The 23,053-nt window shown below is 41.5% G+C and overlaps 5 protein-coding genes across 8 annotated transcripts; 2 read left to right on the forward strand and 3 right to left on the reverse strand.

Moving 5' to 3' along the window:
* Positions 1–270: 270 nt before the first annotated feature.
* On the forward strand, positions 271–5,909 carry LOC104454456 (alpha-galactosidase 3). Its single transcript, XM_010069302.3, is given in 16 exon segments — positions 271–554; positions 671–729; positions 1,193–1,249; positions 1,332–1,366; positions 1,718–1,739; positions 1,742–1,820; positions 1,927–1,999; positions 2,305–2,363; positions 2,446–2,511; positions 2,609–2,692; positions 3,436–3,500; positions 3,575–3,657; positions 4,268–4,358; positions 4,471–4,529; positions 5,119–5,259; positions 5,556–5,909. Coding segments are annotated over 16 exon segments (1,296 nt in total). The 5' UTR covers positions 271–342; the 3' UTR covers positions 5,667–5,909.
* A 1,088-nt stretch (positions 5,910–6,997) lies between these two features.
* Positions 6,998–11,022, forward strand: LOC104454457 (tRNA (guanine(26)-N(2))-dimethyltransferase). Of its 4 annotated transcripts, XR_005552784.1 has the most exons (7): positions 6,999–7,644; positions 8,052–8,252; positions 8,351–8,444; positions 9,609–9,809; positions 9,945–10,007; positions 10,379–10,572; positions 10,647–11,022. XR_005552784.1 is itself a non-coding variant. In XM_018876797.2 (6 exons), the coding sequence occupies exons 1-5, from the start codon at positions 7,028–7,030 to the stop codon at positions 9,988–9,990; spliced, it is 1,191 nt and encodes a 396-aa protein (XP_018732342.2). In that variant the 5' UTR covers positions 6,998–7,027; the 3' UTR covers positions 9,991–10,007; positions 10,379–11,022. The 4 variants fall into 4 exon arrangements, 3 of the variants coding, with proteins under 3 accessions (XP_018732342.2, XP_010067609.1, XP_010067607.1); XM_018876797.2 differs by having other exon boundaries at positions 6,998–7,644; positions 9,609–9,841; positions 10,379–11,022; XM_010069307.3 differs by having other exon boundaries at positions 6,998–7,644; positions 9,609–9,819; positions 10,379–11,022.
* A 1,568-nt stretch (positions 11,023–12,590) lies between these two features.
* LOC104454458 (40S ribosomal protein S26-3) lies at positions 12,591–14,920 on the reverse strand. Its single transcript, XM_010069308.3, has 5 exons — positions 14,761–14,920; positions 14,573–14,665; positions 14,104–14,188; positions 13,868–14,001; positions 12,591–12,918 (listed from the first exon to the last, which is right to left on the reverse strand). The coding sequence occupies exons 1-5, from the start codon at positions 14,761–14,763 to the stop codon at positions 12,841–12,843; spliced, it is 393 nt and encodes a 130-aa protein (XP_010067610.1). The 5' UTR covers positions 14,764–14,920; the 3' UTR covers positions 12,591–12,840.
* Positions 14,921–15,465: 545 nt separating this feature from the next.
* On the reverse strand, positions 15,466–19,887 carry LOC104454459 (superoxide dismutase [Mn], mitochondrial). The gene is made up of 6 exons (XM_010069309.2): positions 19,377–19,887; positions 17,812–17,858; positions 17,612–17,737; positions 17,425–17,481; positions 16,515–16,592; positions 15,466–15,844 (listed from the first exon to the last, which is right to left on the reverse strand). Exons 1-6 carry the CDS (start codon positions 19,678–19,680, stop codon positions 15,752–15,754), a joined length of 705 nt encoding a protein of 234 aa, XP_010067611.1. The 5' UTR covers positions 19,681–19,887; the 3' UTR covers positions 15,466–15,751.
* An 881-nt stretch (positions 19,888–20,768) lies between these two features.
* On the reverse strand, positions 20,769–22,370 carry LOC104454460 (expansin-A8). The gene is made up of 3 exons (XM_018876808.2): positions 22,119–22,370; positions 21,539–21,851; positions 20,769–21,417 (listed from the first exon to the last, which is right to left on the reverse strand). The coding sequence occupies exons 1-3, from the start codon at positions 22,261–22,263 to the stop codon at positions 21,114–21,116; spliced, it is 762 nt and encodes a 253-aa protein (XP_018732353.2). The 5' UTR covers positions 22,264–22,370; the 3' UTR covers positions 20,769–21,113.
* Positions 22,371–23,053: the final 683 nt, after the last annotated feature.

A 23,053-nucleotide genomic window follows, 5' to 3' on the forward strand; every position in this document is an offset into this window, starting at 1 on the left:
CGTCAATATTATTTCCTTTCCCAATAGAAATAAATAAATAAAAATACAGCATCCTACTAATTTCAGGGACATGTTTGCAAATTTCAGAAATCACAATCAAGAAGATTAAATTAATTATGACGATGCAATTGTATTTGGGATAATCATGATCCGGTCATGACAAAATGACGAGAAAAACAACGCTGCTGACCTGTCAATTAGGAAACCGGATAACTTTGAAAACAAAACTTTGGTTTATCATCTTCTCACACGGCACTTTCCTCCTTACATAAGTTTAACGATCCTCGTTGATGAAAAAAAAAAAAACAATAGAAGTTTCAGGAGCTTGAACACAGAGCATCAATGGCGAGGAGTGGCACCCTGTCCGTACACCTCCTCCTGGTCATCTCCCTATCGGCGATCGTCGTCGCGGCCGGCGGGAGAGCGCTGCCTCTGAATCTGCTGCGGGGATTCGAGAGACCAGGGTTCAGCAGGTCGTTTCATCGGATTTACGACACTTCCAAGTACGGAATTTTACAGCTCAACAATGGCCTGGCCCAGACTCCTCAGATGGGGCAAGTCTCTTTTCCCTTTGGTCCTTTTCTATCCTAGGATCCATCGATCGGGGTGTTCTGTAAGATTCGTTAGTAATCCGTTTGCTGATGCGTGGGAAATTGTTGTGTCTGGGCAGGTGGAATAGCTGGAATTTTTTCGCCTGCAATATCAGCGAAACGGTCATCAAGGAAACAGGTATCGCTCTCCGTTCTCGTCGAATCTTTTGTTTAGTTGGGCAATCGTTGATGAATTACATGTAATGACTGGCAGGGTTACCATTAAAGAACAAAGAAGAAACATTTTATTGAGGGATAGAGGTTCAGGAAATATTTGAGTTTGTTTGAGAAAAGGCAGGGATTGAATTTACGTGTCTGATGGACTTAGAAGTGACTAGTTTATCTGAATTTCTCGAGCTTACATGCCGGATGAGTCAACTGCGGAAATGACAGATCGAGAATAAGAAGTAGGAATGTATGATCTGGCGAAGTGCATACGGAGATATATCTTTATGTCAGTGGGACAGGCATGCATTTATCATGAGGATTGTATTCGCAATGTTGTGGTTAATGGGAATGATAGTTAGGGTGACTAGTGCGCATATATTTCATTGTTAAGAGGGGTGAAGTTCTTATTTAATTCACTCTTCTCCCATTTGCAGCTGACGCACTTGTTTCGACTGGGCTGGCTAAATTAGGTTATGTGCACGTCAATATAGGTATGCTTCTACAATGTCTTAAATCTCAGAATAGCATTTCACGTTACTGGTTTATGTACTTATTTATTCCAATGGACTACAGATGACTGCTGGTCTACTCCCAAACGAAATGCTAAGGTTAGTTTTAGTTCCTTTGTTTTACTCAATTCCCAATACCATCTCAAGTTTTCAGAGTGTGGAACTTTACTTCTGCAATCTTTAATTTTTGAAGTGAGCATGACACAATTAGTTAACAGGCTCAACTTTTCTCCTTTCTAAAATTTTTTTGTCATCTTTTAGTGAGTTACGTGATTTGGGACATTAACATTGTGTCTCAGTCTCACACTTTTCCACTAGACATCTGCACTATTCTGAGCAATTATTATCATTTCATTCATCTTGGGGAGACAATTTATATTGTTTTAGTAGGCCATAAAGTTCTTGCACTGTTGCTTCTCTCTTCTTGATTTTGCATTGATGGCTGTGCAGGGTGAATTGGTAGCTGATCCAAAACCTTTCCATCAGGAATTAAAGCCCTTGCAGACTATGTCCATAAGCAAGGCCTCAAGCTTGGTATTTATTCCGATGCTGGGTAGGATGTTTATCCTCTGAAGCTGTACCGGTAATAACATTCTTTCTATACTTTTGACTACATACTAACTCCAGTGGTTCCTTGTCCACTTGACCATCTCTTTCAGAATATATACATGTCAAGTTCGACCAGGATCACTTTACCATGAAGAAAATGATGCAAAACAGTTCGCTTCTTGGGTGAGTCTTTAATTTCTTAAAGGGAATTAACTAGTGTTTCCCCAGTTGGTATGCTAGCATTGATAAGAATATTTGTTCCTCTTTTGTGCTTCTTATGGCATACAAATAGTTGGTTTTAGCTTTACCAAAAACAGCTGAAACCCTTTTGATCAGTTATTCATGTTAAAAGTTTCAACATTGATGTGAAGCACTCTCAGAATTTTTCTTCCATCACTTAGATTAGTCTGGTAATTTACCATTTGCAGTTGCAGCAGCCTTTCTCCTGGCTAGAGTTTCCTCTAATAGTTTCATCTTTGGTGTCTCAGGGTGTTGATTATTTGAAATATGACAACTGCTATAATCTGGGCATCAAACCAAAAGACAGGTCTTGCTCTCTCTAAATTCTGTTTAAGCTGTGAAGAGACTTATGTAGACATTTAATCTGACATTGATTGGTTCCATTACAGGTATCCACCAATGCTCAAGGCGCTAAATGCAACGGGACGGCAAATTCTGTACTCTATGTGTGAATGGTAGTTCACCTTTTTCAGATCATCTCTGTCAATTTCCAATACTCATTTGTTTGATGAGACTTGAGAGTGATAATTGATCTTCTGGTTTTGTGGGCAGGGGGGTTGATGATCCTGCCTTGTGGGCAGGCAAGATTGGGAATAGTTGGCGTACGACTGATGATATTAATGATACATGGGCAAGGTAACCTTCTTTTCTTTCTAGGTCAGATAAACACAATACTATGCTACTAGAGAAAGAGAGCAAAGCATATATCTCTCTCTGCAAGATCCTGGAACTTACAGTCTTCAAGTGCATAGCAGGAATCCTTTGCCCTCTCGACCTTATCCTGGAAGATGTTTATTTAATACAACCTTATCCTCACTCTATAACTGTTGCATCATATGTAAAATTCAATTATGCAATGAAGTCCATGCCTTCAGGTTCACCAGAACACTTTACCAGTAGAAATTACGTTCTTATGCATTTGTTTATGGGACATTCACTTTGCCATTAGTATGAATGCAATCGTGAACATGCCCTATCTTAATGGTGAGTTTGGGTTTGGATACTGGATCCTGTCGAAATCAGTTTACGCTGCTGTCCATGGAGTGGGGCCTATTTTGAGAGCTGCTATTAGCAAGTACTATGTTGACTATGGGAAAAGTATTCTCTATGCTATTTATGTCTATGCTAATGCTACACTTAAAGAGTCTAGTGGGTTGTTATTTGGACGAAGTTAGAAACTGAGTGCAGCATGACCTGCCTCTAATTCGATTACTAATTCTCATGGCGACTTACAGCATCTGAAGCAATATTTAGCTGCATTTATTTGCATCTGAATCAAATCAGTTTGAATGCAAGTATTGATCCGCATAGAGCATAAAACATCTATATTTACTTCTCCCGTAGTTTATCTGATTCTGATCTCCTTCTTTTTGCTTCAGCATGACTACAATTGCAGATCTGAATGACAAGTGGGCAGCCTATGCAGGACCCGGAGGATGGAATGGTAGCAATCAAACTCGTGTCTTGTAGCATTAGTGCTTCTTACACTTCTGACACTCAACTTCATGTCTCTGACAGATCCAGACATGTTGGAAGTTGGGAATGGAGGCATGACTTACCAAGAATATCGTGCACATTTCAGCATATGGGCTTTGATGAAGGTTTCCCTCTCACTCTGAATAGTTTGTTACTTTTTAGCAATTTTTTTCTCGTTTTATTTGTTCTTCTTTAAAAGATAGTAGTTATATTTTGTTAAAAAGTTCAAAAAATAGTTCCAATGACAAGGATTTTGAGAGCTTAGAGACGTAACTTCTTATGTCTTTTGTAAGTTTTAGAAGTTTTAGCCATGAAACTACATTGCATTGGCTCAAAATTAAATACAACTTAAAATGTGAAGACCTATAATTGCCATTCCATGTTTGCTGTCCCTTGCAAACTATTCGGTACAGTTCCTTACTGCAGTGTGTGCTTGAATAACGGAGTGAGCCATTTATGCCTCTGCAGTTCTGAGCATGGGCCAAAATCTCTACTAGTTTTCTCTGGGTTCCTTTTTAATTCTTTTACTCACCTATTCCCACTTCTTTGCCCTGCTAGAATTTTGAGTTGGAAATTCACAGCTCATGTTTATGATCTCTAACATCAATCATTCAAGCCAAGCGTAGATTCCATTGGTTGTTGTAGAAAGGAGAGGGAGTAGATGTTGGCTGTACCATAATTGTTGGTGACATTTGATCACATTGATACTCTTTACTAACCTGCTTAATCATGCAGGCTCCTCTTTTAGTTGGTTGTGATGTTAGAAATATGACTGCAGAAACTTATCAGCTAGTGAGCAATGAAGAGGTCATTGCTGTCAACCAAGGTGATTTCTCACATGGATGGATATATGCTTTTACATGTTTGTTGGTAGCCATAATCTTTGGTGATGACATTCTTTGATGCACTAAATATGCAAGCTTTTCTGTCTGTTGCAGATTCCCTTGGGGTTCAGGGGAGGAAGGTTAATGTCTCAGGAACTGGTGGTTGCTCTCAGGTTTATACCTCATTGCAGCATCATATACTTTACCAAGTCTTTTTTTTTTGCTAATCATGACTTATGAGCTTTATATACGACCTCCAAGGTTATTGCTTTAACCTCTGGTGTTCACCTACCAGCAAGGATTTTAGGCTTCTGATGGGGTCAATTTTCACCAGAGATACTTACATTTCACTATCTCATTTTCATGTAAAACCTGGAAACAGAAAAACCAATCTTTTGCGGTTAAACAGCAAATTTTCTAAGTTACTTATTTTATGGTGTATTTTAAGCAAATGGGTTTATTAACTGGTAGAAGTTTGAGTGAAAAAGATTACAGACTTGTTTGCTTTCATGTCTTATCATGATTTTAACAATGGTACTGGCAGTCACTTGGTTATGACATATTATGTATTGAAAAGTTATCGGATTTTGAGTGTATGACATTCATGCACTTAAATCAGTGAACCTGATTCTTTTCTGTTTTCAGAAGCTGGTAAATTATTTTGCATGGTTCTATCTCACATCTTTGGAGTTAAAGAGATTATTTCGTCAGATCAAATACTGAAATGTTCTGCTAATTTGGGTAGTTGCGGATGATTTCCAGGTTTGGGCTGGACCGTTGTCACGACGGCGCCTGGTTGTTGCTCTCTGGAATCGATGCTCAAAAGCTGTGAGTATAACAGCCGCATGGGAAGCACTGGGGCTTGACTCCAGCACAAGTGTGTCTATAAGAGACTTGTGGCAGGTAAGAATGTAAGATAAAGAATTAGTAATTTACTTTTACACCAATAAGGTCGGCACGCTACCATGTTACGGCAGTTTTTAATGTTACATGCGACATCGATCTGACTTTATGAAGCTACAGTCGAACATTCTGGAGTTTTTGACAATGCATTTACAGAGATTACCAGAGATAAGGTCGACAGTGATTGAATTCTCTTTGGCAAACAATGTATTCTGATGGCCAGTCCACAGAACAAATTCATATAGCTAAACCGCGTCTGATATGTCCCTGATTATTGTTGTCCTACATTCTTGCAGCACAAGGATGTCGCAGAAGATGTTGCGTCCTCGTTCTCTGCACAGGTAGATGCACACGACTGTCATATGTATATGCTCACGCCTCAGACAGGGTCACGCGCTGAGATATAGCTTGTCGCTGGTCACGCTATTCCACTGAATGGTTGCCTTTTTATGTAACCGGTTGGATCCCCCGGAAGACATCGAAGTTGTTGCATGCATTTCTCGAGGCATGGCCTTCACTGTCCAGAAATTGTATGACTGCTGCTTTTCTTTCATTGGAAACTCTGTACATTTGTGTAATGTATATGAGATGGACTGTAAACTGAAGCATGAAGTGTCAATCTTCTGTGTCGTCGGTGTGGTTTGCGACCATACTTTGTCGGTGAATTCATGCGCAAAAGCGGCTGATCTATCATGATCATAGTTTACATAATATTCAAATAATTATCGTCTAATAAATAAAAGGGTTAATATTACGAAAAACTTCAGATTGGTATATCTGTGAAAAAATTACTCTATACAAATTGTGAAAAATTTACTCCTTATTAGTTTTTGCTAAATTGGATTAATATTATGAAAAATTATAAATTGGTATACTTGGAATGAATGGTGGGTAAAATCTTAATCGGTACAACCGTTGATTGTTTTTTTTTTTTTTTTGGTAAAAAGTACAATTGTTGATTGTTGCGTGTCATAATTTAATAATTTAACAAGAAAATTTAACGAAGTGATTGAATTAGTAGCTCTATGCATTAATGGATGGGATCGAATTGCAAAATGAAAAGATTTGTACAAGTTAGATCTTTTGTCATCACTTTGTGAAAAAATGTTAAGAATAAATATGTTAAATACTTGTGATTCGATTGATGAAATAGTACCTCTCTCCAAAAAGAGCATTTTATTTTTTACCTCACAAAGAAAATATTTTGTTTAATGGACAAGATATGGAGGAAGTGTTCATATGTAAAATCATAATTATTGATATGGGCCATTTTCACATAAAAGGAGAATTTTTTTGTTACAATAGAAGTAGAAGTGATGTGAATCATTCAAGAATCAAATCTAAAGAAGACATCAAAGAACTGCTATGGTTTCATAAGATTCAACCAATTGTCTTCATCGTGAGATATCATTGAGAAATAGAAATCTATGTTATAAAAAAAAATTACAATTGTTTCTAATAATCCGCTTTGGTATTTTATTGAAAAAAAGAAGAAGGTAAATTTATTATAAATATACTAGTTCGGTTTTTTTTGAGGCTAGAATATTAGTTTGGATAAATTTTTCATGTGTGTATTAGTTTGATGTTTTTTATGATATTAATCCTAAATAAAATTAAATGAGAATTGTAATAAAATCTGCTTTTAGGATTTTTTTTTTTTTTAATGAAGGTCCAATGTTTTTATAAGAAAAATTATAAAGACGCTGTGAAAAAAATTCGATTACATAAAAGGACGGATTGAGTTCGAGACCTCCAACAGCTTCCCGCCATGTTAATCCTATCCCGTCTTCTTCCTCCTCCTCCATCTCCTCTCTCCAATTTCTCTCCAAACCCTAGAATCGCATCCGCCGCCTCCCACCGTCTCTCGTCCCCGAGCTCCGACCTCCTCCCGCCGCGCTGCGCCGCCGAGGGCCACGCCGCCGAGCGCGGCCACGAGTTCGAGACCGGCGGCACCTTCTACCGCCGCGAGAGCGCCGTCGGCCGCGACCTCGGCGTCCTCGCCGCCTCCCTGCAGAGGCGGTCCGGCCACCAGCTCCGCGTCCTCGACGCCATGTGCGGCTGCGGGATCCGGTCCCTCCGGTACCTTGTCGAGGCCGGGGCCGATTTCGTGCTGGCGAACGACGCGAACGACGATAACCGTGGCGTGATCGCGAGGAACCTGGCGAGGGTGAGCGGCGAGGGGAGGTGGACGGTCTCCAGCAACGAAGCGAATCGAGTGATGGTGGAGTGTTATCTGAAGAGGGATTTCTATGACTTGGTGGACGTGGACTCCTTTGGGAGCGAGTCGTCGTACTTGAGGTCGGCGATGAACTGCTTGAAGCTGGGAGGGTTGCTGTATGTCACGTCGACGGATGGCTACACCTCTGGTGGTCATAGGCCTCACCAGTGAGTGCTTTCTCTTGTTTTCTTCGCTTCTTTCTTTCGTTCCTCCTTTCTTCGTTGTTAGTGCGTTGTGATTGTGATCATGATTGCTGGAAAATGGAAACCAGTCTCCTCTTAGTATCTGCGAGACTACTTCATTTTCGTCGTTTCAATATGTAGTACTGCTGAATAGTGCTAGTTCTTCTGGGCAAAACCGCTTGATACATTGCGGTTCAGTCATTTAGTCCTCTCTGTCAAGTTTTGGTGCCATATCTCGTTCTTTTGAATGCTTTGCGTTGCCTGTTATATTTGGTAGCATCAGATGTCTCGGTTTTTTAAAGTCAGTTAAACTTCTCTTAGCCGATTGTCTTTTGTGGAGATACGTTTTTGTGCACCTAGTGAGACGTACTTGTTGCTGATTCTTGCTCTAGTTCGTTAGCTGCATATGGAGCATATGTGCGCCCTATGCCATATTCAAATGAGGTTGGTTTGCGGATGCTTATAGGTGGTGCAATGCGTGAAGCTTCTGTTCTGGGATATCGTGTTGCTCCACTATTTTCTTATTATTCATACCATGGACCCGTCTTCCGTGTTATGTTGAGGTTAAACAGAGGAAAACTTCTTACTAACAGGTAAATTTATTTTTAGTCTTCTCGGTTGCTTTTCCCACAAGATGAAGCTTTCTTTCTAGGTTGCTAATTATTGTTACTGTCATCTTTTGGCACTGCAGGCATTATGAATTTATCAGTTACTGCACCAAGTGTGGACATTCCCAATCACATTCGTGGGATGAACTTAGTAAATTAAGTTGCACCTGCAATAAGGTGAAGGCATCATTTTATTCTTTTTAACAAGATTCTGTTCGCATGCTCTTTCACGTTCCTACGGTTAAGGAATGGTTATGTGGGCTAAAACACCATCATGCTTTTCATCTGGATAAAATCATGTGAAACTCATTTCCACATTTTTTTATTGATACCATGACTAAAGCCCCATTATGTGAATGTTTATTGTTCCTTAAGTGCGGTAGTGATTAGCAGTCTCTGAGTCGAAGTCCACCAGCTAACCACACTGTTCTCTATGAGAAAGGGAAGGTGAGGGGTTCAAACCCTAACTAGGTTGTGTTTGGGGTAGGGACATCCTTCAGTTTTACTGACCATAAAATAAAACGGGGATGTGCCCCAGCCAAAGCAAGCTACTCCTTCCTCTCAACTGTCTTATACAAATGCTATTACTCTGGTTTAAAAAGCAGATTTCATCAAATTGCACCAAATCTCTTTTTTTCCAATGCTTGTGGTCAAGTCAGCTTGAGTTATCATCCACCTTGTGACCAGTTTCTATCCAGTGTCTTGTCTTGTAAGTACATTTTCTTTTTTTACCTTTCCATTATTTCTCAAGTTTGGACTTTTCCTTGAAAGTGCGACTATCTCTGTCTATTGGGGGAACTGCCATTTGTCATTTTGGGGCCACCAACAGTGCTTTTGGCCTTCCTATGCACTGAAGATGAAATATAATTCTTATTGTTGTGCTCTATTTTTTTCAATGATATATTCTGGTTAACACCTTCATTCTCTGTCGATTTTGGACTAACTCTGTGTGGTGTGTGTCATCTGTGTGTGCACATGCCTGTGTGTGTACATGATTAGCTTGGGTGTAACACTAGGATTATGGTATCTTGAGTTACAGCATGTCTTTGCTCAGCGATCATTTGGGACTTGTCAAGACCTATTATTTGCAAAAACTAGTTAGAAAAAATATTGACCAATGTATAAACAAATCGAGTTGGTAATAAGTATAAGCTGACTGAATTGGGTTAAATATACGAGCTTAGTTTAATGCTGCGTGGTAGTGACCGACATGGTTAAATGAGTATTGCAACCATATTGAAATGCCCATGCCTACATATTTTCCCCCTTAGTGGAGTTTGGGAACAAATCATTTTTGTATGCATTTGGGATATCAAACAAATATCTTGTACTTCTTTTCAGGAGGGAAGGTCGCTTGTTGTGTCCGGGCCTCTCTGGACTGGACCTCTGCACAGCACATCCTACCTCACAGAAATGTTAAATATGGCCGAGCAATTGGGATGGATGGGCAATGGCTCAGGAGCTGACCTTCAAAAACTTTTGCAGCTGATGGTGGACGAGAGTGACCCTAAGCTACCATTTGGTTACATCAAATTGGATGAGGTCTCTTTCAGTTATGTTCTTCACATACATACGTACGTATATATATTCCTCCGGTCTTTGGTAGATGTTTGAATCATCAAATATTAGAATGCGAGGTGCCTAGGAGATAACGATATGCTTTTGGGAATATCTTAGGTTGCCAGCCGTGCCAAAATCAACTCCCCTCCACTTAGGACCATGATGAGTGCCTTGCAGAAGGTAACTTTGATCCTCTTGAACATAGCATTTAAGTCTTGCATGTTGCCTATCAGGTAAATGTCCTGTCAATTATATGAAGGTTATTTAGAGGAAAGGGCTTTTTGTTTCTATGAGCAACGAAAATGGTTAGCAGTAAATTTACAAAAGAAAGGCAATGCAGTTTTGTGAGTCAGAATACTCTCATTCCATACTTTTCTGGAGAAGATACTGCTGTGAATGAAGAGCCTGCCTCTTTTTTTTTTTTTCCTTCAAATTTCTCTATCGGAATTCATTGACCTGTATGCTTCAGCGGGGCATGCTTCAGCTGGAAATAGGGCAATATTTGGTGGCATCTCACTATTTCCCATATGGGCTTTTTTGTTTGGTTGCAGGAGGGATATGCAGTTAGTAGGTCACACATTGCAACCAATGCCATTAAGACAGACTGTCCTATGGCTACATGCATCAGAATTGCCAAGGAGGTTTAGCACTGTTACCTCATCATGGTGCAAAGTTGCAGTGTCATCGACGCTAAAAGTGCGCCCGTATCGGATGCATCAGTGGAGGAGCAACCTGTACTTCCAGGGTAAAGCGAGTTTTTTTATATGAAAGCTGAAATGTGCGTTACGATTTGGTAAGTGCGATTTTTTATGCGTGCAGTTCGAATAGGCCATGGAAAGCAGACCCTCAAGTGCATACCGAGCAGTCCCCTGATCTGGCAGCTGGTAACATTAATTTGGAGCCATCACACGAGAAACCCTGCCTAAATTTTAGTGTTCACATGAGCCTTCTCGTATCTTTCGTAGTACCAACTTAAGAGAAATTTAGCAGTTGAACAGTGATAATTTTCCATGCCCGATCCTTGCGTATAGGGCGGGTTTACTGTTTTGTTCGAGTAGTTGCTAGAAATGTGTTTGGACTGCTTCAAATACCCGAGAGCCTTCTACCATCACTTGTTGAGAAATGCGTATGAGCAATCGAATGTAATGTTCCGACACCAGTTAGAAAATGGAAAATTTAATGATGGAATCTTTAATTGGCGAGTAAATAGTAACTTAGGTGAATAGCTTAGCGGATTGATGTCTATTAGGATTCCGCCTCGATGCTGGCAGAAGTAGCATGGGTGCAAAGATGGGCCATAATACCAACATATTGGCCCACAAGAAGCTAATAACTGGCCCATGAGCGCGACCTTTTCTGGGCATTTGGAGGCCCGGGGCCTTTCTACTTGGCGGTGGGATGCGTGAAGGCTCACGTGGAAGGGCCATGGGTTGGTTATTTAGGTCCTAACCGTAATGAAAACACATCATTTAAGCTCATTTTGAGGCCTATTCGTCAGTTAATTTAGGCTTAATTTGGGCCCACCAAGGCCTACTTAGGGTGCATTAACAATGGGCCGAAAGGGAACATTTTAAGTCCACATACAGGGGCCCATCTTATGAGCCGAAAGGCATTTTGAAGCCCAGGTAGAGGCCCAATTTTAGGCCCATGGACCAGTATTGTTCCTAAATTGGGCCCACCTAGGCTAAACAGGGCCCATTCATACTGGGCAGAAAAACGATATTTTCCCGTGGGCCGGGATTGGGCCCACAAAGTCCAAAACAGTGCCCTTTATGGGCAGCAAGGCCCAAACAGGACAATTCCTTAATGGTCCGAAAAAGGCTGCAGCTTAGTCAGTTCGATACCCATTTTTAAGGCCATGGGCCGTAATTGGGCCCAAGAAGCCCAAAGCAGAGCCCTTTAGGGGCCGCAAGGCACATTATGTAAGCCCATATCGAGGCCCATGGGCTGTTTATTTTAATTTAGCCCAAGCAGTGACAAACCATATGGGCCGAAAAGGCCGTAGACCCATTTAAGGCCCATGGGCAGGAATTGAGCCCTTCAGAACAGCCATTTATGGGCCAAATGGCACATAGAGGCCCATGGGCCCATATTTTAATCTAGGCCCAAATAGGGACCATCCTTAATGGGCCTAAAGTCTTCAGTTCAGTCGGTTCAAGACCCATTTCAGGCCCATGTGCTGATTTGGCCTAGATGTGGCCCATATAGATCAAACCAGGGGTAATCCTCGGCCGAAAAGGCAAATCAAACATGTTCAGTTCGAGGCCATCTAAGGCCTAGGAACCGATTATTTTAGGCCTCCATGGACCGATTAATTTGGGCCTGAATGAGGCCGACGAAGGTTGGGATGCAAGATCATTGTAATAGGCAGAAAAATTACACAATTCAAGCCCACTTCGAGGCCCACCACAGGCCCATGGACTTGGCGTGCGTATACCGTCTACGCAATTTTTGGCGGCGGCGTCAAGGCTGAAATCATGCTTTACCCATAAGTGTCAGCAGAGTCGCGTTGCAGATTCAAATTATCATAGGAAGGGCGCGAATTGTGGCGATACTTAGCCAAATCTAACTTAATGGTATCTAGCCTACAGCCGACAGTTGCAGTGAATGCAGGCTAAGTTAACCCAATAATCTCTGATCCTTAATTCTACCGCATCATCTAACACCCCGCATACACAAGAAAGTATATTCCATGGACACCGAGTCCTGTTCAAGGCTCTGCCATGCATGCCCCAATTCAGAAGCGCCTCAAATTTCCATGTAGGGCAAAGGTATAGTCGCCTATACTATGTATTTTAGACTTAATCCCCTGGTCTAGATGCTCACATTGATTGAATAAGGTATCTAGCATCTGAACAATGACTTTGAAAGAAGAGCCATATAATCCTTATGCAGTACAGACGGGCAGCCGCAATCAAACATCAAAACTTTCAAACGAAAAAAAATCGGTCCTAGAAAGTCATCCATGCAATCAAGAGCAATTGGGATGATGCGATAGTACGTTCGGTTTGCCTCAGGGCCGAGCAGGAGGGCCTCCAACACGAGGTGCCTGACCAGGCTGACCAGGCTGACCAGGCTTCGGCAAATCATCCTGCAAAAGACAAAATACTCATAAATGAAAAAACCCAGCATACCAGAAGCATCACTATAAGCAAAAACAATAAAATACCAAATGAGTCCAATAGGTATACTATATTTGCCAAAAGAGAATAATCAAGCAAGGAAGAGAAAACTGTCGAGTTAACAAATTTTCTTTCCAATTTTGGCCAAATCATGCAACACTGTTGGTGTACAGAAAATCATTTACAATGGAAGAGTTGATGGAAATAAATTTATCAAACCAGAAACATACTACAATATCATCTTACACTAAAGGCCTATTATCTACCAAGCTTAAAACTAAAGAACACTCCATAGGATGATAATTACCAAAAAAATACTTTCAAATTAGAACGTAAGCACCAGCAAACATCGTCGCCATCAGCAGGAATATCAATAGCTGGTGCTTATAAACCAATCAAAAGCTGTAAAACCTTTGTTCAGAAAAAAAATACATTGTGCCCAAAATATCGCACTATGAAAACTCCATCAAGCAATAATTTAACAAACAGATAAGACATATGGGTTAGATATTTCCAAGGAAAAAGCTATGGGCACGGCTTTATTTGAACGGTAAACAACAGGTACATGTTAAAAAATTTGATGTTCTGATGAAGAGAAAGGGCAAGAGCTAAATCTATTCAAAACTCAATATTATTAAAGGACAAGATCATTTCCTCCAACCAGCCAACAGACTAAGCTCTTTTCTGTGTTCCTATTTTATCAGACATCACACTAAATTATCAGTCAACAGACTAAACAACAGAAAAGCAAAATAAAAGCCAGCAGGACTTGCAAGGTACAGGAAAGGAACAATGTAAGACATGAAGGCGAAGCAAATGACATTTAAACTAAAATTAGGAAAACAGCATGAGACACACAACGCACAAGAAAAAGAATAGGTTGACAAGAATAGCAGTAAACAGTATCGGAGAGCATACACGACGTCTGATGTAGCGCGGCGGAGGCTGACGGTTCCTCCTATTTGTGCGAGATCGAACCCTCACAACATGGGAGTGGATGGCACAGGACACGCAATACTGCATCTTGGCATACAGCTTTGGAAGAGTATAATCTACAAGAGAATGCCGCATTTTATTCATAGAAAACTAAACATAAAAAATGACAAATCCTGACATAATTTCAACAACAAGCGGCAAGAGAAGCATGTGCTTACTGTCATAGACACAAGCTTCTTGGACATCTCTGACAGCAGCTTGCTCGACAATGTTCCTCACGAGAAACCTCTTGATTGCCTTATCCTAGATTGCAACGATCCAGAAACACAAGTGAATAACCACGAAGTCGAGAAACAACACATCCTTCACACTTCATTACCAAAACCACCTACGGATCTAAGCGAAACCATCCAATTGACACTTTGACGTATCGTCGCTACATCAGAACGAACGATAATACGAAGAAACACCTGACACAAACTCCGCAAACAGAAACGCAATCGAAATGCGACAGAGCTATTCCATCTGACAACGATTCGGCCATGGACTTATACGAGATCGCCGATTGAGGTACTCGAACAAACAAAAACTAGCGAGCGAACGGATAGATTCATGCACTCCGAAGCCGAAGAAGCAGCGGCGGCAGAGACAGACCGAACGCATCGCAGTGAACGGGGCGGCGATTACCTTGGGGCAGCACTTGCCGCAGTTGGAGCAGCGGATGAACTTGACGTGGCCACGGCCGTGCTTGTTGCGGCCGCCGTTCCTGCGCTTGAAAGTCTGCGTTCACAGAGAGGGAATCGTCAGCCAAAAAGCACACGGCGGAGTACAAGCACCTTCGGATGCCGGAGACGGCGGCGGACTGCGGATCGTACCATTTTGGGAGTGGCGGTCGCTCCGGCGGATGATCTCGAAGCTCTGGCTTCGCCGGCTCGGTGTCGCTAGGGTTCGTGTTTGTTATCCCAGCGCAGCGTCTGGGTCGAGGGAGGTTTTTCGCTTTTATATGGACGCGAGAGCGAAACCCTACGCCATTGTGAATTGTCCGATTTGCCCTCTGTAGGAAAGGAAGGAAAAACGGAAATTAGAGAAAGAAAACCAAAGCTAGCAATTCCCCGAAAATTGAAGTAAAATGTAGTATATAGAGAAGAAAGAAAAATATACATGCCCCCAATTTGAGATTTTGGCGATATTAGATTCAATTTATTTTGTGACAAATGAGCGATTTAATTTTTTTAAATTATCGTTTATTTTACTTAAAATAATTAAGTACTAAAAAATATTTTTTTATCAATGTTTTATGATAAAAAATATTTTTTATTCAATAATTTTTATAAGTGATATGGACATTGTTTTGAAAGAAAATTTTCCAAATCATTTACAAATTCACATGTGATTTTCATTATGTTCCAAAAGTTAATGATATTTCAGATTTGTCATAATAATTAACAATTTCAATTCTTTTTGGGGAAATTAATGGATAGTCCCGAGGTTGTTTTCACCCAAAAGTAAGATGTTGTGCAAATTTTTTTTTTTTTGGTGTGGTCGGAAGATGTTATCCAATTGCAACTGCCAAAGCCATATGGAACAGCCAAAACTTCTTCATAAATCAAGAGACCAGATGAACGCAGAGGTTTTCTGTGACACTTTATAAGAACAGGGGAGAAATACAAGGTTCCAAAACAGACAAGACTGAGAGAATTCACGTCAGTTCAACTTATTCCATGGTCAAGGGCACATATTTGCAAATGAAAACACCTTCCCGGGCCTAACATCGCGTCATATTATTTCTTTCTTTGCGCCAATCGACAGGACAACTCAGTAAGCTCTCTCCCAGATTTCCATCAACGATTCTGGGAATGGAAGAGTTCAAGGGCATTCTTTCTCATACACTTCGCTGGCATATTTCCAGTTGATGACTTTCCATATGTTCTTCAGATAATCTGGTCTCACATTCTTGTACTGCAGAAAGAAACAGAGGAGGGATCAGGAATGTCTGATTAATGCCACTGGTCAAATCGAGTACAAGTTCCATGAAAGGAGAGACCCCCAAGAAAAAGTGCACTATCACTGGCACGAACAAGCATCAGAATCCGACTAAACTGAATTTGCTATTTCCAACCCAATGGGGTCCAAAAAAGTTCCACATGACTACAAGTGACATGTAAATACAATGTTTCATCTTGACATTTATAACTGCTATCAAGCATGCTTTCATTCAATTCTCAAACCTTGTATCTCAGGTTAAGACCCAGCTGTCCAATAAGCTGAAAAACTACAAAACCCCTCCCCCCCCAACTTTCTCTCTTCCCCTTTCCTTCCTCCTCTCCCCTTTTCTAACGTGTAACTGCATCAGAGATATGTGTAGACATATCACTTGCTATAGTCATAAACAACTTAGTGAATCCCTCATATGGTCATGCAAATGTTACTATCCAATAAAATTCACAACTTCAGCTTTCTCATGCTCAGTAAATGCTTACAACTAATCACAATTCATAATAAAGTTTGATATTTCACGGAGGCATGAAGAGTAGTACGATAATTAAACAGACTTATATGTCCAAACAAATGAAAGTGTTCCATGCTAATGAAATGAGTAAATCCAGAGCAACCAGAAGTGAAGACATACCTGCAAATAATATGCATGCTCCCACACATCTATGCCAATCAAAGGAACCAAACTTGGTCCCTTGGTCACCAAGGGATCCTGTTAAAACATAGTAAATGCCTTATTCTTCTGAAGGTCGGAGAAAAGATAAAACTTAAAAAAAAAAAAAAAAAAAAAAAAAACCATTATCATCGATAGAAGAGATTTGACTCAAAATGGCTCCCCCAGGGGGGCCTACCTGCATACGCTGTTATATAAACAAGATGGGTATTAATCTAGTAAGTCATCTACATCAAGACTAGGGTGTCTAGACCATCACAATTTCATAACAGAATCCAAGTGACTTCTCTTTCAAAAAAATCTCATATTTTCTGCCTCCTAATAAGCCAACAAAATGCTTGAGGGATCATATTTAACTTCCTCATACCTTGTTATTAGACGTTTGTGATCATAGCATTATTAGATAAATCATAGCAAGTGAATGACTGCAAATCTAACAACGTCGAGCATTTTAGTGGGCAGTTGTGTCACTGTAATCTCATGTTACAGAGTTCAGGAAGGAAAAACAAATCATCATTCTCCATGGAAATCTACTATTAGAAGACTAGAAGTTTGTGTTAATTAACGATTCAACCTATTATAGCACATTCCCTCTATTTAACAGTATTAAGAACAACGCTTGCACAAAAATCAAATAAATTCGTGTACAGGCTGGTAATGTTAATGCAGAGGCCATTGCTCCATGGTCTGGGAAAACCATACATTCATAGCGAACCTCATTTTACAAGACCTCAGTGATGAGAAAACAACCAAAGACATCCGGGACCCACACAAATCTTTCAATGCTAGGGAGAAGATGAATCCATAAAAATCAAGTAGCTTCTAATAACATTGACGAAACATTTGTGAATTAAAAAGTGATGGAGCTAACCTGATTGGATGTGGTTTCAACAACCAACTTCTTCAGCTCTTTGTCCACACCAAGCCACTGCATAGATAATAAAGTGCCAAAGAAGTGAATTAGCTTGGCAAACGGGACATCAATTCGATTAGTAAGTACTAAAAGAACATGCAAAGCAAATAAGTCAGGATTTACAACTACAAGATGAGAACCTCACCACCCATCCAGAGCCCTGTAAAGCGGCACCTTCAGCATTCATTTTCTGCACGAGTGCGTCTACAGAGCCAAAATCATTGTCAATGGCCCAACCTAGGGAACCTTTTGGTGGCTCACCACCTCCTGCCTGCATTACCCAACATATGAGGTCAGAGAGTCCTAAAGCAACCACATGGATCAATTTGTTAAACATGCATTTACCTGAATTGGAGCAAGATTTTTCCAGAATATGGAGTGATTAACATGACCTGAACATAGGTTACATCCACAAAATCAAAGAGAAGCAAAGTCAAAAGGATAATAACAGGCTAAAAGGAAAAAGCTAATCTTTAATAGTTGAATATGTACATGGAGAAAATAAAAAGATAATTAAAGATTGTTGAATTATTTATAAAACAAGAAGAGGTAATAGAAGGGCCAGCATAGCCATCAGTGCTCTTTTAAAAAAATACAAAATTTTGCAAATTGTTTTCAAACAGTAGACCTAAATGAAACATTTTTCAAATGTGATAAAGTTCTGTAAGAAACTTCAATCACAGGCATTCATCAACATGCCTTTGCAAAACTGCGTGAAGTACCACCACAATGCCTACGATGCTCACTTAAATGAGTTGATAGTATCTGATACAAGATTTCACACTTGTTCCTCACATGCTGTAAATTATCCATACAAAACAAAAAGAAACTCAGAAACCCTAATTCCACCTCTTTTCCCCTTTCATTTAACTGGTAGCAACTGCAATAAGAATGTGATAACAAATAAAACCTAATGATACAGTGACTAATCTAAGAAACTGCCTTCAGGATGGAAAGACAACTCTCAACAAAATTTTCCTCCTAGTCGGTGAGCACAACACAATCTGAATGCAGTCACATTTGAATGACACCCATCCTCACTAGTGCTGTATAGATCCAAAACTTGTCACTCTATACATTCTATAGTACCATGGTTCATCAGGAGCACCAGTGCACTATTCACGTCAATATGGAAAAAGCTATTGACAACCAATCAGACAATGGTGAGCTATGGCAGACAAATACTACAAAACCAGGAACTCTGGCTCTGAAGGGTAGCTAACCCATCAAGGATTTGACATAGGTCGCAACTGCAGATCATAAATTAATCTTACTCAGCGCCATCCAAGCCAGATTAGTCACTTTATATACACTACAAGTTTCCTCGCAAAGAATAGCTTATCTTTGAAGCGTGCTGCTCATTGTATTCTTTTATCCATGATTTGAATTACCGACCACCATTCACTCTTAATTTCATTGAATCGTGAGAAGCTTTGATCACAAATAACACCTTCCTTCCACGCCTTACCTTTGAATGGAACAAAGTCAAGACCATTTTCCTGGTCATCTGTTTCACTGAAAAAACAGACTATATGCTAATCGTGTTCAGTTACCTTGACCGCAACCTTAGCAGGTCTGCCTAGTCCCCATCTTTTTAGGGTAAACACTTTAAATCACTAAGCGTTGACTCCAACTGAGAAGTTAAGCACCTCGTCAACAAATTTGACTCTGGCGATTCATTAGAATCCTTTTTCTATGCAACGGCAGGCGACATTTAAGAACAATCTGAACACTGGTCGAGTCCGTGTGAGACAAGAGAGTGCCCGATCAAACTCACTCCGACAAATATCCCGCTCATTTCCACATCGAATCGAAGTTCGATTCTCAGAAACCAAACAACAAGAAACTAATCCCAGACAGAAACGAACAGGAAAAAAAGAAGAAGAAGCACAAAACAGAAAGAATCGAACCTCCGCCATTGAACTTGATGGCGCTCTGCAGCTTAACGACGGCCGGGGCGTCGCCCTTGCTCATGGCGTCGTGGAGCTGCTCGAGCGCCTTGTTGTAGTTGGTGACGTAGGCCTGGTGGTGCTTCTGGTGGTGCAGCTGCATGATCTCGCCGCTGATTGCCGGCTGGAGAGCGCCGTAGTCGTAGGGCAGATCGGGGAGGGAGAAGGTCTGGAGGCCGCGGAAGCTGGTGGCGACGCCGCCATTGGCGCCGAGGCCCGAGGCGGCGGCTAGGGTTCTCCTGGTCAGCAGCGCGCGGAAAGCCATCGGAGCTGATTTTGCAGAGCGAAGATGAAATGCGGGCAGACGACTCCGAGAGGGTTGGGCGCTCGAAGATGGGGGAACTCGTGGTCACTCAGCGAGTGACTCAGTGAGGAGGACACGTGTCGCTTAAAGACAAGCCCAATATGAAATGGGTTTTTTCGTTCGCGAGGGATTCAATGTATGTGCTTATCTGAGCAATCCGTTGAGGAGAATTTGAAGATTGAGTAGGTAGATTATTACATGTGAAATCAAGGTTTTCAAGCTTGATTATTGCAAATTAAGCATAGGAGAGAACCTTTATTAACACAATTAAGTAAAAATTAATTTAATAAACGAGAGAGTTATCCAACTGTCTCGCATTATCATTCCGTATAAAAATAAATAAAAAATAAAAAAGCAATATCGAGACAGTATTATTCTCCACCTTCTTCTCTTTCTATTTTCTCTCACATTTCAACATCGGATACTTTTATGTTTGGTACGTCACTTTAATGATATATCATTAATCATCTTACTCTTTATTCAAAAAATTGGGATTGGCACGTGTTTTCGTACAAATTTTAATTCACATCGCTATTATCACTAGCGAAAGGGCTTTTATCTCATCATTTAAAGTGAGATCGGAATTCTTAAACTTATCTGGTATCAATTCAAAAGGTCTTCCACTTGACCTTAACATGGACTCAATCATGGGCAGCAAAGGAACTTATCTTCCAGACTAGAAGTACATCATCATCTATCATCTCCATCATTTTTGCAATCAATGTTCCAAAAAATGAGAGAGAAACAATCTCAATTTGCCTCCTCGAGCACGATATTTCGGCACGTGACACTTTCATGTTAGCTTGGACAAACCGATCTAGAGAAATGATGATAGCGCACTTATCAACCAACTAGTTAAAAAGATCACAGCTTTATATTAATTCAATTGAATCACGCATTCAACACCGTGCACTCAAATTTCCTTCATTTCACCATCATCTCCACGCAATCTTTCGGTGTCTGCAACGAAATTCTGGGCTAGAAAAGGAAGATCAGGATGCGATAGTAAATGAAGATTCCATCTTCACCAGAATTCAGACACAACGATCGATCATCAATCCGACTAGATACCATAAAAAAGTCGTCCAAATTCAAACCCAACTTTTGGAATTACAATCTGCAGAACCTCGGAGTGGTATCCATGGCCTTCCACTCAATCCAAAGGCAACTAAGAATACCCCCCCTGTTCTTTTCTTGATTGTGATAACCCTTCTTCACTATATCTATCTGTATATATAAATCATTACATATAAATAAAGTAAAATGCCTAGCGGGTGCACAACGGCCACCTCAGCAATAGCCGGCCAAAAGTGGCCAAAACGTTGAATTTCTTCTCCTAACCCTGCTTCTGGCTCCACCATGTTCCCATCTGGACGCCAAGTTTATCTCGGTTTTCAGAACTGGCTCCCTTCGAAAGTCTGGCCGAATTGCCAGTTGGAGGGCACGACGTTGTAGCTGGTGATGGTCTTGCCGTCGCTGGTGGTGACCTGGAAGGAGAGGGACTGGCCGTTGAGGTAGGAGTTGCTCTGCCAGTTCTGGCCCCAGTTCCGGGACATGGTCTGCCACCCGGTCTTCGAGCCCTTGATCGACACCGAGTGCACGTCTCCCGCCCCGGCCACGTTCGAGATCAGCACCAGGTTGAAGTAGGAGTGGCCGTTGATCGTGAACCTCACGCCTCCTTTCTTCACACAGGGGACCCTGCAGCGTCAACGCCCATGACCATATATATAAATCAGCAAATCTAACTTCTAAAAACTTTTGTGATTGGTTGATTGATTTTGGAGGCAAGGGAAGGGCTCGGGGTCGAGTGTTGTGTTACCTTCTGAAGGAGATGGGGACGATCCCGGCTTTGTATTGGGCGATTTGGAGGAATGCCGGCTCGGCCATATCGAAGTGCTGGAGCGGGGGGTTGCACCAGCCGCCGTTGTCGTTGGAAAGGGCGTAGTTAGGAGGGCAGAAGTTGGTGGCGGTGACGGTGATGCTGCCGGGGAGGCACCACTTGGGGTCGTCGTTGCACTTCATCTCGTAGCAGGACCCGCAGCTCAGGCCGTCGTTGAACAGGGCGGTGCTGAGGGCCGCGGTGTTGGTGCCGTAGCCCTGGCTGTACAAGTTGCCGTACCCACAAGCGCCCCCTGCATAAAAATAGAATAAAGAGAATTAATTTAGTGGATTAAAATGCAAAAAATCCCTACTTTAGCATGCAAAAGTCAATTCAGAAGAGGTGAGGGTACAATCATAAATTCATCGTAACCACTCCTTAGACAATTATCTTCCTTAATCAGTGGATTTCTGGGGAGGGCGGCAAATTTGGCACATTAGGCGAGCTCTTCAGTAAAGACAAGCGGGGAATATTGAGCGATGATAAGTGAAGGGCATATGGGCTTGTAAGATAGACGTACCCATGGTGCCGGATGCATCACCACCGCCGTAGAAGGTGGCGTGAGCGCTTTGCCACCCGCCGGAGTCGGCATAAGCACCTCGGAGGCACAAACCGACCACCGCCAACATGAGGAGAGAGAATGCCGAGAACGCCGCGACCGCCATTGCCTCTCTTCGCTACTCAAAACTAGAATTGTAAGGAGGGAGGGAGGGAGGGAGGGAGAGAAAGGAGAGGGAGAGAGGCTTCTTTGTTGCTTGGAGGCTTGGTGGGTGCTTTGGTACACAAAGCAACCCGGCTTTATATAGGACTTCATGCAGGTGCGCGACTATTGCAGATTCGACAATTAAAAAAAAGAAAAAAGAAAGAGATATTGCCATACAGGGAATGCCCCGAAATTTCAAAAGATAGAAAATAAGGAAATACGTAGATAAATTAAAATGAGAAGAAGAAGAAGAAGAAGAAAAGACAAAGGGGGTCGTTTGAAGGTGGTCTGCAACTTCGCGATGGATGGAAGAGCACATGCAAATGTTTCCAACTGCCGAACCCCGTCGGGACCCACCTGCACATGCTCTACCGTCAACCGTTTCCATTTCGTCATCCTCCTCTTCTTCTCTTTGTATTTTCCTTTTATTTTTTCTTGCGACATTCACGCTAGATGGCTCCTTCTTCCTGTCACGAGTTCAATTCTTTGTTTATTAGTCTTCTTAAGTCTTTGGTCTTTTTTGTCTGAAACTTGCCGCAAATGAGCAACGATTTAAGGCGTCCATTCGGGGCGGCTTGTCTTTCCTTGAAGTCCAACTTTTGTGCTATGTGATATTTACGGCCATGGCGCAGCCTATACTCCAAGGCAAGAGAGAAAACTTCACCTTGCGAATTGACATTGGAGCATGTAGAAACTCATCTCCATCCTCAAGACTAAACGAGTCTTGGCACAGCTATTGTCTATAGGTATGT

This window comes from Eucalyptus grandis, chromosome 7, assembly GCF_016545825.1.
Source record: "Eucalyptus grandis isolate ANBG69807.140 chromosome 7, ASM1654582v1, whole genome shotgun sequence".
NCBI lineage: Eukaryota > Viridiplantae > Streptophyta > Magnoliopsida > Myrtales > Myrtaceae > Eucalyptus > Eucalyptus grandis.

What these genes read in the sequence shown, in the direction of transcription:
- LOC104454457 (XM_010069305.3), top strand. Translation starts at nt 7,028, where the DNA reads ATGTTAATCCTATCCCGTCTTCTTCCTCCTCCTCCATCTCCTCTCTCC. An exon ending in TAAGTTGCACCTGCAATAAG is followed by an intron (nt 8,445 to 9,608) that starts GTGAAGGCATCA and finishes ACTTCTTTTCAG; the next exon opens with GAGGGAAGGTCGCTTGTTGT. An exon ending in TGATGAGTGCCTTGCAGAAG is followed by an intron (nt 10,008 to 10,378) that starts GTAACTTTGATC and finishes GTTTGGTTGCAG; the next exon opens with GAGGGATATGCAGTTAGTAG.
- LOC104454458 (XM_010069308.3), bottom strand. An exon ending in GCGGCAAGTGCTGCCCCAAG is followed by an intron (nt 14,189 to 14,572) that starts GTAATCGCCGCC and finishes GTTGCAATCTAG; the next exon opens with GATAAGGCAATCAAGAGGTT. An exon ending in CGCGCTACATCAGACGTCGT is followed by an intron (nt 12,919 to 13,867) that starts GTATGCTCTCCG and finishes TGTCTTTTGCAG; the next exon opens with GATGATTTGCCGAAGCCTGG.
- LOC104454459 (XM_010069309.2), bottom strand. Translation starts at nt 19,680, where the DNA reads ATGGCTTTCCGCGCGCTGCTGACCAGGAGAACCCTAGCCGCCGCCTCG. An exon ending in AAAATCTTGCTCCAATTCAG is followed by an intron (nt 17,738 to 17,811) that starts GTAAATGCATGT and finishes TGGGTAATGCAG; the next exon opens with GCAGGAGGTGGTGAGCCACC. An exon ending in TACAGGGCTCTGGATGGGTG is followed by an intron (nt 17,482 to 17,611) that starts GTGAGGTTCTCA and finishes TTATCTATGCAG; the next exon opens with TGGCTTGGTGTGGACAAAGA.
- LOC104454460 (XM_018876808.2), bottom strand. Translation starts at nt 22,263, where the DNA reads ATGGCGGTCGCGGCGTTCTCGGCATTCTCTCTCCTCATGTTGGCGGTG. An exon ending in TGATGCATCCGGCACCATGG is followed by an intron (nt 21,852 to 22,118) that starts GTACGTCTATCT and finishes ATTTTTATGCAG; the next exon opens with GGGGCGCTTGTGGGTACGGC. An exon ending in GTCCCCATCTCCTTCAGAAG is followed by an intron (nt 21,418 to 21,538) that starts GTAACACAACAC and finishes TTGACGCTGCAG; the next exon opens with GGTCCCCTGTGTGAAGAAAG.